At 40.7% G+C, this 14,347-nt stretch overlaps 1 protein-coding gene across 1 annotated transcript in view; it reads right to left on the bottom strand.

Annotated features, from left to right (window-relative positions):
* Positions 1-14,347, bottom strand: part of STAG1 (STAG1 cohesin complex component) — a 345,726-nt gene that overhangs the window by 213,287 nt on the left and 118,092 nt on the right. Inside the window, exon 4 of the mRNA XM_081106167.1 lies at positions 6,372-6,536. Within this exon, the coding sequence (XP_080962293.1) occupies positions 6,372-6,536 (165 nt within the window). The remainder of the gene's footprint in view (positions 1-6,371; positions 6,537-14,347) is intronic.

Raw genomic sequence — 14,347 nt, 5'->3', positions numbered from 1 at the left:
ATCTTTAAAAAAAGAGAGAATTTTGAAACGACCAATTTAAAAACCTACAGGGAACCAAAGGATAAAAAATATGGCACATTTCTCATCAAAAACAATGAAAGCCAGGGGATAATTGAACGACATATTTAAAATACTGAAAAAGAACTGCCCATCAGTAGGAGGAAAAACCCAGCTTCCCTGTAGCCCCACAAAGATCAAAGATTGGATAGCTATCTACAAACAAAACAGTTTTGGGAGACTTCTAGAGTCCACCAAGGAAATTTTAACAACAAAACTGAGAATAATCACACAAGAAAAAGAGGAAGACATCGTTTTTTAACCTGCATCATCCTCCAAACTGATAATTGTTCAGTGCTAAGAAGAAACTTCCCAGCAAGAAGAGTTCCTCTAAACAGCCTTACAGGACACTGCACACAGGTCCCACTTCAGTTTCACCCCACCCAGACCAGCAAAGCTGCAATGTGGTAAGCCGGCTAGGAACAGAAATAAAAGCAGAGGTTATTATTAGCAGACAAACAGCAGGTGTGATCACAGTTCAGAGACCAGCTCTGAAGACTAATTCAGCAGATTTTGCCACTGATGAAGCCAAAGGCCAGCAGGACCACTGTGAACCCCTGCAGACCGTCTACTTTCCTCCCAGAGGTATTTGCACTCACAAATGCCAGCTACTGGAGTCCTTCCTGCTCCCACTTGCCACTGTAAGACAGCACCTCAGCCACCCATGAACTCTACTGCTGCACAAGTGTAATAATCCAGCTTCCTCAGCCTGTCACCCTTCCACCCCCTGCCATGGGAGCCACGGCTCAAAGCCAACTTGGGATTCTGTAGCTTCACAATTGCAAGATACCAGCCTAGTGCCCAACCCCACCACCACCACTGTGCCAATGGTCTGGGGTAACCCCTCCAGCTTTGCTCCACTAACCTGATACCAATCACTGGCCTTCACTGCAGTGCAAATGCAGGGGGGTGAGGAGATATGCAGACAACAATGAATGCACTGACAGCCAAGGTACCCCGTCACTGTTTGTAGGCCCCAATCAGGCTCTGTCTTCTGTAACTAGCCAGCATCACCATGCCTACCTATAACTACCCCCAACCAAGCTGTGTACCTGCACACCATAACCTGTCATGAGTCTCCACTGTAGTGTACATGTCTGGGGAAAAACCTGGCAACCACAGGAGAGGATGCTACTAGCCAGGGCTTCTATAGCTGCCAGTGAAACCAGTTAGTTCCAGTCCTTGCTACCCGCATTGGCCCTCATCACTACAAGTGTGTATGCAACTGGCCTCTACCACTACGTAAGTGTCTGCAGCTGAAAACCACAGCTGAGTGTGTGCACACCACCAGCTCCAACCACCATCACTGACTGACCTCATGCCTAGCTACTGGATCTGAAGGTGCTAACATATCAACAACGCTTGCAGTAACTGCAGATTGTTGCTTACACCGCCAACAACCACAGTCAATGCTGTGGACCCAAGTGGCATGAGCCAAAGAGACATTATGAACCCCCGTTCTCTGCCAGACCCAGTGCTGCCACATGCCCCTGCATTTGGTACTCTGCACCACTAGACTCAAAGTCACAGCATAATCCAGTGTGCCCTTACAATAGGTGAAAGAATTCCCTTATTGGAATCAGTCTATAAAGTCTGGAAGAGGTACTACTTCTTCAAATGTGCAGACACAAAAGCAGGACACAGTGATTAGAAGAATCGAGAGATATTTCTCCACCAAAGGAATATAGTACATCTCCAGTAACTAGGCCAAAGAAACAGATTCAGAAATTGCCCGAATAAGAACTCGAAACAACTGTTCTACAGATAGTCAGAGAGCTACAAAAGAACAGATAAACAATTAAAATGATATAAAAAATACAAGAACAAACGAGAAGTTCAATAAGCAATAGAAAACACAAGAAAGAACTAACAAATTTTGGAGCTGAAGAATATATGACTGCAATGAAGAATTCAATCGAGTTTCAATAGCTGACTTGAACAAATTGAAAGTAGAATCACTGAGCTAGAATACAGATCAGCTGAAATTCTCCAATCAGAAGAGCAAAAAGAAAAAGGAAGGAAGCCCACAGAAATTATGAGATATCATCATAAAAAAAGTAATAACATATATTACTTAAAGAAATAATAGCAAAGAACTTCCCAAACCTGGAGAAAGATTTGGACATCCAACATTATGAAGCAAATAGGTCACCTCAAATCTTCAATCAAAAACATTCTTCCTGCCCTAGCCAGTTTACCTCAGTGGATAGAGCATCGGCCTGGGGACTGAAGGGTCCTGGGTTCAATTCCGGTCAAGGGCACATGCCCGGGTTCTGGGCCTGATCCCCAGTTGGGGGCATGCAGGAGGCAGCCAATCAATGATTCTCTCTCATCATTGATGTATCTCTCTCCCTCTCTCCCTTCCTCTCTGAAATCAATTTAAAAAAATACACACAGCCCTAGCCGCTTTGGCTCAGTGGATGGAGCGTCGGCCTGCGAACTGAAGGGTCCTGGGTTCGATTCTGGTCAGGGGCACATGCCCAGGTTGTGGGCTTGATCCCCAGTGGGGGACTTGCAGGAGGCAGCCGATCCATGATTCTCTCTCATCATGGATGTTTCTATCTCTCTCTCCCTCTTCCTTCCTCTCTGAAATCAATAAAAATATTTTAAAAAAAAACAACCACACACAAAAACTTCCTCATGACCTGGCCAGTGGTGTTCAGTGGTTAGAGTGCCGCCCCATGCAACGAAGGGTCGTGGGTTCAATTCCAGTCAAGGGCACGAACCTGTGTTGCAGGTTTGTTTGGGGCAAGTTCAGGAGGCAACTAATAGATGTGTCTCTCTCACATTGGTGTTTCTATTTCTTCCTCCCTCTCTCCTCCCTTCCACTCTCTAAAAAATCAATGAAAAAAAATCCTTGCATGAGGATTAGCAAAACAAACAAACAAACAAACATTATTCTCCAAGATACATAAGAACAAAACTCTGAACCAAAACTAAAGAGAGAATTTTAAAGCAAGAGAAAAAATAATTCTCTCCAAAGGAAACCCCAATAAGGCTATCAGTGTATTTCTCACCAGAGACCTTATAGGCCAGGAGAATGGGATGTTATATAAGCACATAGTCAGATTCTGAACCCCTAATATAGTAAGTGATATGGGGCTCTGTTAACTACCTAATTCTAGTATAAATGTTGAAGGAAAAAAAATATTAAAAATACTTTCAATAGTTCGTTAATGGATACACAATATAAAAAATGACTGAAAAACATAAAAGGGAAGTGGAATAAAAGGGTTGTTTTGGTATGTAATCAAAGTTGAATTGTTATTAGCATAAAATAGACTATTATATGTGTATGTTTTATGTAAATCTCATGGGAACTACAGGGCAAAATCGTTTTGTTTCTTGATTTATTTTTTTATTTAATTTCTACTCTGCCATCTGGATGGAAGCCCAGAGTGCTCTAAGACAGAGGGTGCCAACCGGTGATCTGCGGACCACTGGTGGTCTGTGAGGTCCAAAAGGTTGGCGACCACTGCTCTAAGAGATAGAAAAGATAAAGAGAAGGGAATCAACACATATCATTATGGAAAACCATCAACTTACATAGGAAAGCAGTAAGAAAGAAAGAGGGTGGAAAAAAGAACTTCAAAACAACCAGAAAATAATTAAATAGACAGCCTGAGAAAGTCCTTGCCTATCAATAATTAATCTAAATGCACAGAATTCTCCAATCAAAAGCTAGAGTGGATGGATGGAAGGATAAATAACAAGACCCAAATATAGGGTGTCCCAAAATTCACGCAAGATTTGAATTTTGCGTGAGCATTAACAACAACAACAAAAAATAAAAGCCTAATTTTACTTGGTTTATTGAATCAGATTCTAATATCTGTTGCCCTTTGATTTTAATTCCTTCAATTTGATAAGCATTACCAAGTACCAATTATGGCCCAGGAGCAGGGACAATGAAGACCACGGCTTTGCGTATGTGCCAGCAAAGCCGTGGAGGCCATTTACCCGATGTGCTATTCCATACAAAACCCTATTCTGTATACTTTATGAATCAATAAAAAATTTACAATTTTTAATTATAAACCTGTGTTTTCTATCAAAATTACTTCTTGCGTGAATGTTGGGACACCCTATATATGCTGGCTACAAAAGACTTGCCTCAGCTTCAAGAACACATATAGACTCAAAGTGAAGAGATGGAAAAAATATTCCATGAAAGAATAAAGTAGAGACAGCTATAACAATCATAAATATATATGCACCAAACATCAGAGCACCTAACTATATTAAGCAAATACTAATAGATGGGAAAAACAGACTTCAATACAACATTAGGGAACTTCAATATCCCATTTTCAAAAATAGATAGATCATATAAACATAAAATGAAGAAAATGTTGGATTTGAACCATACATACTTCAGAGCAAATGGAACAGACAAATGCTGAGCATTCCATCCAACAGATGCAGAAGACACATTCTTCCCAAGCACACATGAAAACTTTTTCAGGACTAATCACATAATATTTCATAAAACAAGCTTTAGCAAATTTAAAGCTGAAATCATATCAAGTATCTTTTCTGACCAGAATGGTAGAAACTAGAAATCAGTAACACAGAAAATTGAAAAATCACAAAATGTGGAGATTAAACAAAATGCTACTGAACAACCAATGAGTCAAAGAAGAAATAAAACGGGTAATCAAGAAATGCTTTGAAACTAACAAAAATGGAAGCACAACATATTAAAACCAATTGAATGCTGCAAAAGCATTTCTAAGAAAGCTACAACAATAAATCCCTATATTAAGAAACAAAAAAGATCTCAAATAATCAACCTCACTATACACCTCAGAGGACTAGAAAAAGAAAAACTAAACCCAAACAAGCAGAAGGAAGGAAACTAAATAAAGATCAGAGGAGAAATAAATGGAAAAGATCAATGAAATTAAGAGTTGGAGTTTTTGAAGAGAAAAAAAAATTGCCCAACATTTAGCTAAACTTCCTCAGAAAAAAAGATGACTCAAATAAAATTAGAACTAAAAGGATATTATAAATTGATACCACAGAATACAAAGGATCATGAGAAGCTAGTATGAACAAATATATGCCAACAAACTAAACAACCGAGAAGAAATGGGTGAATTCATAGCAACATACAAGTATGACTAAATCACGAAGAAATGTAAAATATTAACAGACTGATTACTGCTATGAAGATTAAATCAGTAATCAAAAACCTCCCAAAATAGAAAATGCCAGAACCAGATTGTTTCATTGGTGAATACTACACCAAATATTTAAAGAAGAATCCATGCCAATCCTTCTCAAACCAATCTCTTCCAAAAAATGAAAAGGGAGGAAACCCTCTCAAATTCATTTTATGAGGCCAGCATTATACACATAACAAAGTCAGATGATACTGAATGGAGAGTATAGATGTAAAAATTCTCAGTAAAATATTACCAAGCCAAATTCAACAGCACATTAAAAAAAAGCATTCACCATGACCAAGTGGGATTTGTTCCTGGGATGCAAAACTGATTCAACATATGTAAATCAATAAATGTGATATACCACATTAACACAAAGAAACATAAAAATCACAAGATCTTCTCAATAGGTGCAAAAAAACTTTTTTTTCAAATACATGATAAAAAACAGAGTACAGAAGAAACATATCCAACCTCAATAAAAACCATATATAACAAACCCACAGCCAACATTATACTCAGTGATATACTAGTAAGGTTGAAAGCTTTTTCTCTAAGATCAAGGACAAGAGTAGGGTTAACACTTTCACCGCTCCTGTTCAACAGAGTACTGGAAATCCTAGCCACAGCAATCAGGCACGAGAAGAAAAAAAAGGATCTCTTACCCTTTGAGACAACATGGAGGGACCTGTAAAGTATCATGCTAAGTGAAATAAGTCAGTCAGAGAAAGACAAGTATCACATGATTGCACTCATATGTGGAATCTAAGTTTTGATGAACAGAGTGGATCCAGAGATACAGAAGCATGGAACAGAGTGCGGAATCTCAGAGGGAAGGTGGGGGAGGGTGGATGGGTGGGAGATAATCAACCAAAGACCTGTATGCATATATGCAGAACCCATGGACACAGACAATAGAGTGCTGAAGGCCTGGGGCGGGGAGCGGGGGCAGACTGGGGTGGGGGAGGGGGGGAGGGGACATTATGTAATACTTTCATCAATAAAGAATTTTATAGATAAGTAGAATTATAAATTTCAAAAAAGAGAGTATATAAAATATCAATCTATACACTAACAAGTTCCACATAAATTGACTATTACTATATATTGACTATTATAAATAAAATAAAAACACTTAAAATTTACCTGCATTGCACTTTTCCCCAGTTTCACCACTTCAAATAATGTGACAGGCTCCCCTTCACCATTCTGTTGAGGGTGCCCATTAGCTCTTCCACGGCCTGCTCCTCTAATTCCAGCTTCAATTCTACTCTTCTCTCCTGGAGATTTTCGAGGTTTCTTATTTGTAGACTGAATAAAAAGATGAAGAAAAAAAATAAATGCAGGCATACTTTGCTTTAGGCAGAATGATCTCAAATTATGTTTAATCCTGTGAAAGGTAGTTAGCACTATACAACTAAAGGCAAGAAACATAATCTAACCATAGGAAGATTTACAATTGTTTTCAGTGATAAATGCACAAGTTAATTTAGAAAGGCATGAAAATAAAGTTAAAGAAAAAGGATTTAGTATTTTGTACAACAATAATGCCAAGGTTGAACATTTTAACCATGTCCCCTCTTGACATATCCTTCTTTGTACCCTCCTCAATACTCTCCTTCTTCAGAAACCCTGCTCAATAAAACTACTTGGAAATAGTGTATATTTGACTTCTACTTAAGTGCACAAGTATTTCTTTGCCACTCATGCAACAACTATACATCTGAACATATTTGGAACCACTCTAGGTACTGGAAATATGGAAATAAGCAAAGTAAACATTCCTGCCTTGCTGGAGTTTACAAACTTCAATTAACATCCCATCTCATGCCCCAAGTTTTCAAATTTTTAAAATTGATTTTAGAGAGAGGGAAAGCAGAGAGTAGGGGAGGGGAGAGAGGGAGAGAAAGGAAAAGATGGAGGGAAACATCAATCTGTTGCCCCACCCATCCATGCATTCATTATTTGGTTGATTCCTGTGTGCTCTGACGGGGGATCAAACCTGCAACCTTGGTATATCATTGATTCTTGTATGTGCTCTGCAACCTTGGAGGACACTCAAACCAACTGAGCTACCTGGCTAGGGCTCATGTCACCAGTTTAAAAAAAAAAATCAACACTAACTACCACCTTACCTATGAATTGCTTGCACTTGCTGTTATTATTCGCATAAATTTCATTTATATATAAACGCATCATGATTGCTGCTTTGCCAAACTCACCTATGAAATTAATGTTGTTAATTGTAATAAATATTTCTGGAAACTCTCAACAGGTCTCATGATATCTTCCTTTCATTTCAGATACCTTCTCCCTCCCTATATTCCTTATCTGTTTAGTGTTACCTTAGGTCTCTCTTGAGCAAGCATGTCAAACTCGCGGCCCACAACGAATATTTTCGCGGCCCAGCCAATATAACAGTATGTAAGAAACATTTCAATAAAGATTTCATAACTTAATTTTTACAAATCCTGTTATATATAATTATTAATAACGAACAATGTTCAATAATACTGATTACCATAATAGTGTTGCATTCATTTCCCTTATGCACCTTATGCGCAGGCGCACCATTTCTCTCCACTAATACTAGCAGCAAGTATTTTAGCAGCCAATTGCTAAATTATTAAAATGTTCTCTTATTTTATGTTAATAATTACTCATTTATTTCAGCCCTTTGTATTCAGCATGTCTCTATCGAAATAAACCTATGTTTCTATGAAAATTGAAGCTTTTGTTTTTTTGCAGCCCACATAAACTTAAACCTTGTTTATTTGGCCCGTGTTAGCCTTTGAGTTTGACATGCTTGCTCTTGAGCATCTGTTCTCAGTATTTATATTCTCTTGAGTGACTTATTTTCCTAATAGCTTGTTCAGTTATTAATTTATTGCCCTTCACCTCCAAATCCACCCTTATTTGTCCCACTTTGTGATGCTGGAGCTGAACCCTGTAAACATTTACCTTTTGCCATCTGCTGCAGTGTTAGGCTTTGTTAACTAGAGGGCACTGGAGGAATACTAGAGAGCGTGTAACATGGAGGGGCTTCTCTCCCAGCTTACAGTATTGTTCCCTTCATTTTATATTCCTGTGTCCTTAGTACACTTTCACTCCTTTTAATAAATAGCCTTACAACCACTTTTGTGTGTGGATTTATACATAGTGAGCTTACTGCTTATTTAATTATATTATTTAGAAGTTTTATATTTACCCCCTCAAAATGGTGAAGACAGTACAGAGAATTCCCATATACATCACATCTAGTTACCATTTGTCTGATACATTTGCTACAATTTAATGAACCAATATTGGTACATTAACAAAAGTCCATACTTCAGACTTCCTTAGTTTTTGCCTAATGACCTTTTTCATTTTAAGGACTCCACCCAGAATATATAAACTACTCTTGGCTGTGACGGTTTTTAGATTTGCCTGATTTTTGGTGACCTTGACAGTTTTGAGAAATTACTGGTCAAGTATTTTGCACAATGCTTCCCAACTGGGTTTGTCTCTTGTTTTTCCCATGACTAGACTGGAACTGTAGGTTTGGGATGATCTGAGAGATGAAGTGTTACTTTTAAGTTCCTCATCATTATCAACACAATTTTTGGTAATTAGGCATAAAGTTATTATACACACTCACATGCAAGGCTTTGTGTGGATGTTATTTTCAAAGCAGTATAAACACTTAGAAGGATGATTACTGAATAATACGGTAAAATTATTTTTAGCTTTGTATGAAACTGCAAAACTACCTTCCAAAATGGCTGTACCATTTTGTTTATCCACCAGCAAAAAATAAGAGTTCCTGTTCCTTCACATGCTTGCCATGAAATTGTTAATAGTCAGGTTTTAAATTTCAGCCATTCTAACAGATGTGTAATGGTATCTTTCTTAATTTGCAATTCTCAAATGACATATCATTCATTCCTATATGTCCTTCCAGAGACATTTAAACATAATAAAAAAATGCAAAAGTAAAATTTTTAAAAGGCATAAATAAATGGAAACCCTATCACATGTACATAAATTGGAAGACTCAGTATTGTTAAGATGTCAATAGCACCCAAAGCGATCAACAGATTCAATGAAATATCTATCAAAATCCCAATGACCCTTTTGGAGAAATAGAAAAAAAATTTTTTATTGAATAGAAAATCTCAAAGGATGTTGAGTAGCCAAAATAATCTTGAATAAAGAACAACACTGAAAGACACACATTTTCTGATCGCAAAACTTACTACAAAGCTATAGTAATCAAAACTGTAGTGCTAACATAAAGGCAAGCCTACCAATTGAAAAGAATAGAGACCCAAGAAATAAACCCTCACATACATGGTTAAATACTTTTTGACAAGAGTACCAACACTATATATGACACGGCACCAGAGTTAAGTTAGGGTTTTTCAAAATGCTGACACGCCGAGCTCAAAAGGTTCGCCATCACTGGAATAGGAGAACGTATTTGCAAATCATGTATCTGATATGAAATCAATACCCAGAATATATAAAAGCCTCTTAAAACAACAAAACAACATATCTGAAAATGGTTAAAGGACTCATTTGAATAGACATTTCTCCAAGGAAGATAAACAAATGGCCAATAGGCACATGAAAAGATGCTCAATATCACTAATCAATGGAGAAATGAAAATCAAAACTACAATGAGATGCCACCTTATACCTACAGGGGGCTATTATCAAAAAAAGAGAAACCAAGTCTTGGCAGGTGGCTACTACCAAAAAAAGAATATAAGTCTTGGGGAGGATTTGGAAAAATTGCAATTCTTGTGCACTGTTGCTGAAAATGTAAAATATGGTACAGCTATTGTGGATAACAGTATGGCTGTTCCTCAAAATATTAACAATAGAATTCCATGTGATCCAGCAATTTATATATCTGGATATATATCTAAAAGAACTGAAAGCAGAGTCTCAAAAGATATCTATATAACCATGCTCATAGCAACATTGTTCATAATAGCTAAAACTTGGAAGCAATCCATTGGTGGATGGATAACCAAATGTGCTATACATGTACACTGGAATGTTAATTCAGTCTTAAAATGGAAGAAAATTCTGACATATGGTACAACATGGATGAACTTCGAGGACATTATGCTAAATGATGTAAGTTAGTAACAAGAAGACAAATACTGCATGATTCCACTTATATCAGATACTTAGTCAAAATCAGAGTCAACAAGTGGAATGGTGACTGCCAGAGACCAAGGGGAGGAAAGAATGGAGAGTTAAAGATGGATGGTGGTAATGACTGCACAACATTATGAATATATTTCATACAACTGAACTGTACACTTAAAAATGATTAAGTTGGTTAAATCTTACATGTATTTCAACAATAAAAATATTGAGAAAAAAACTAAAAGAACTGCAAGCAGGGTCTCAAAAGATATCTTATGCACAGATGTGCATCATCCTATTTTCATTATCAATATATTTTGTAGTCAATTTCAATCAAGATCTAGAAAACATCATTTTCTAAAAGCTACAATGCTCCACAGCAGAGATGTATGTTACTTTACTTAGCCATTAATCTGTTGATGGACATTTATTTTGCTTGGGATCTTCTATTATTACAAATAATAATACAACAAATAAGCCTGTGTATGTTTAGGAATATTTGTGTGTGTAAAAGTAAAATACCCATAATTCTCACACTCAAAAGCCTTTTAGCACTGGTTATAAATATGGCAAAAAATATAGATTAAAAAAACCCATTTGATCTTATCTAGGTTCTATCCATATTTTCCCCATTATCAGAAGGATGATTTTCCTAGTACAGATCTAGACAGTAATATATAGTAACTAGTGGCCTGGTGCACGAATTGGTGCACATCGAAAGGCAATTAGAAAAATATTTTAATATCGCTATTTGCCCTTTATAATAGATAATAGAAGTGTCAGAGATGAAAGAAAACTGGCAAAATGTGTATGTAAATAATATTTAAATTGACTAATAAATAACACATGATATAACAACAAAGATATGATATAAAAACAACACTGATAAAAACAGTGACTGATACATTGATTAAACTTATTCTAATATCTCTTTGTATACCACAGTAAGAGTAAAAAACACTTTCAGAGTGCTTGACTAATTTCCCTTGTGATGAAGTATTTACACCTTTAATATCACATGCTCTTCGAACTTGAGAGAAAGCAACATATAACTGACCATGTCTGAAAATGGATTCAGGTAGGAATATTCCTACTGTCTAGATTGGCGCCAGCGGGAGGTTTATATGTATCGCACATGTTTGAGTCAATGTTTATTTTTAAATTGCCAGTGCGTGTCATATGTGCCAGCCGGTCAGTCAGTTGGACAGACATGGTTGGTCACTTAGCCTTTTATATATATAGACTAAAGGACCAGTGCACAAAAATTTGTGCACTCAGGGGGAAGGGGGGGGTCCCGCAGCCTAGCCTGTGCCCTCTCGAGGTCTGGGACCCCTCAGGAGATAACGCCCTGCTGGCTTAGGCCTGCTCCTGGGTGGCAGAGGGCAGGCCCAATCCCTAGGTGCAGCCCCTGGTCGGGCTTGGAGCACGGCCGATTGGGGTGTTGGGGCGCCGCCCCCTGTCATGCACAGAGCAGGGCGGATCGGGAGGTTACGATGCCATCCCCAGTCACGCTCAGGGTAGGGCCGATTGGAGGGTTGGGGTACCGCCCCCTGTCACACTCAAGGCAGGGTCGATGGGGAGGTTGCTGCGCCACCCCGTCATGCACAGAGCAGGGCCAATCTGGGGGTTGGGGTGCTGCCCCGTGTCACACACAGAGCAGGGCCCATCAGGGGGGCTGGGGCTCCTTACCCTGTCACGCACGGAGCAGGATGGATCAGGGGGTTGGGGAGCTCCCCTCTGTCACGCACAGAGCAGGGCCCATCAGGGGGTTGGGGAGCTCCCCCCTGTCACGCACAGAGCAGGGTCCATCAGGGGGTTGAGGAGCTCCCCCCTGTCACTCAGAGTAGGGCCGGTAGGGGAGTTGGGGCGCCGCCCCCTGTCACACACATAGCAGGGCAGATCAGGGGGTTGGGACGCCGCCACTGTCACACTCAGGGCAGGGCCGATGGGGACGTTATGGCTCTACCCCATCACACACAGAGCAGGGCCCGTGTGGGGGAGGGCGGAGGGGGTTGTGGCGCCACCCTCTATCACCCACAGAGCAGGGCCGATCAGGGGGTTGGGGCGCCGCCACTCTCACACTCAGGGCAGGGCCGATGGGGAGGTTATGGCTCTACCCTGTCACACACAGAGCAGGGCCCGTGGGGGGCGTGTTGGGGCGCCGCACCCTGTCACACACAGAGCCGCAGGGCGATCAGAGGTTGGGGAGCTCCCCCGTATCAGGCACAGAGCAGGGCTGATCAGGAGGTTGGGGAGTCTTCCCCTGTCATAAACAGAGCAGGGCAGATAGGGAGGTTGTGGCCCACACCGTCACACACACAGCTGCAGGGCATTCAGGGGGTTTGGGCGCTGCCCCCTGTCACGCTGATCCCGGTGCTGGGAGGCCTCTCGGCTCCGCTGATTCCGGTGCTGGGAGGCATATTACCCTTTTACTATATAGGGTAGAGGCCTGGTGCATGGGTGGGGCTGGCTGGTTTGCCCTGAAGGGTGTCCTGGATCAGGGTGGGGGTCCCCACTGGGGTGCCTGGCCAGTCTGGGTGAGGGGCTGAGGGCTCTTTTCAGGCTGGGGGTGACTGAACTCCCAAACGCTCCTTTTTGTCTTTTTTTTTTTTTTTTAATTCTGGGCCAGCTTTAGCTCTGAGGCTCCAGCTCTTAGGCCTCCGCTGCTGAAAGTAGGCATCTGGTTTGTTTCAGTTCGAAACAATGTATAACACCAGCTCTGACTCCAGCTCTGAGATCCCAGCTCCCTGAAAGCTGGTTTCTGGGGTTTTTTTAAGCTTCTATATTTGTAACAATGTTTCAAACTGCAAGCTCAGAGGCCGGCAGCAGCAGGCGGGGAACGTTGGTTTCCTCCGTCACTGAAGCAAGCAAGCCTCATGTTAGTTTCAAGCTGCCTGGCTGCCGGCCGCCACCTTGGCTGACAGTTAATTTGCATATCGCCCTGATTAGCCAATGGGAAGGGTAGCGGTCGTACGCCAATTACCATGTTTCTCTTTTATTAGATAGGATGATGCAGAAAGACAACCCGAAAGCTGATGTTCAGAAAGACTGTCACTATTGAAAGAGTAAGGTAGAGGGAAAATCATAACAGGGCTCACTCAATCTTTAGCTTATATACAAGGAGTACAATTTAAAGAGTAATAATACATACACAATCCTTTAATTACTTGTGACTTGCCAGGCTGCCTTCCCTATATTTTTTGGCCACACAGGTCAGGCCACCTGTAGTCCCATTACTGAACAAGGACCAAAGGTGCTCTCAAATGAAAGAAATGGATGATGTTCTATGTAAAACGTGCTTAGTTGGTCCAGTTCTCATGTTGTGCCATCTTAACAACTGAGTCTTTGTCCTGGATGGTGTCACTTAGTGGTTAGAGCACCGGCCCGTGCACTAAAGGGTCAAGGGTTCGTTCCCCATTCCAGGGCACAACTTAGGTTGCAGGGTCAATGCCTGGCCCTGGTCAGGGAGCATGCGGGAGGCAACCAATCAATGTCTGTCTGCCTCTTTTTTCCCCTTCACTCTCACTTTCCATTCTCTCTAAAAATGAATGAAAAAATAATGAATGAGGCTTAACAAAATAAAAAAATAAAGAGCTGAGTCTTGGCCTTAATTTGCAGGTTAATAATACCTTAGTAATCTACTCAGTAACACAGTTCCTCTTGAACTAGTTTTATCCTACTACTAGAGGCCTGGTGAACGAAATTTGTGCACTCGTGGGGGGGGAGGTAAGGGGAGTGTCCCCTCAGCCCAGATTGCAAGAGGGTGCAGACCAGGCCAATGGACCCCACTGGTGCACGATCAAGGCCGGGGAAGCATGTGGGAGGTTGGCCAGCTGGGGAGGGAACACAGGAAGGCTCTAGGGCATGTCCTGCCAGTCTCGCTCAGTCCCGATTGTCCGGACCCCAGCAACAAGATAACCTACCGGTTGGAGCGTCTGCTCCCTGGTGGTGAGTGCACGTCATAGCGAGTGGTTGAGTGG

This window comes from Myotis nattereri (assembly GCF_964212035.1).
Source record: "Myotis nattereri genome assembly, chromosome: 14".
Lineage (NCBI taxonomy): Eukaryota > Metazoa > Chordata > Mammalia > Chiroptera > Vespertilionidae > Myotis > Myotis nattereri.
The sequence above is the reverse complement of the archived record's forward strand: the minus strand, read 5'-3'. Positions and strand labels throughout refer to the sequence as shown.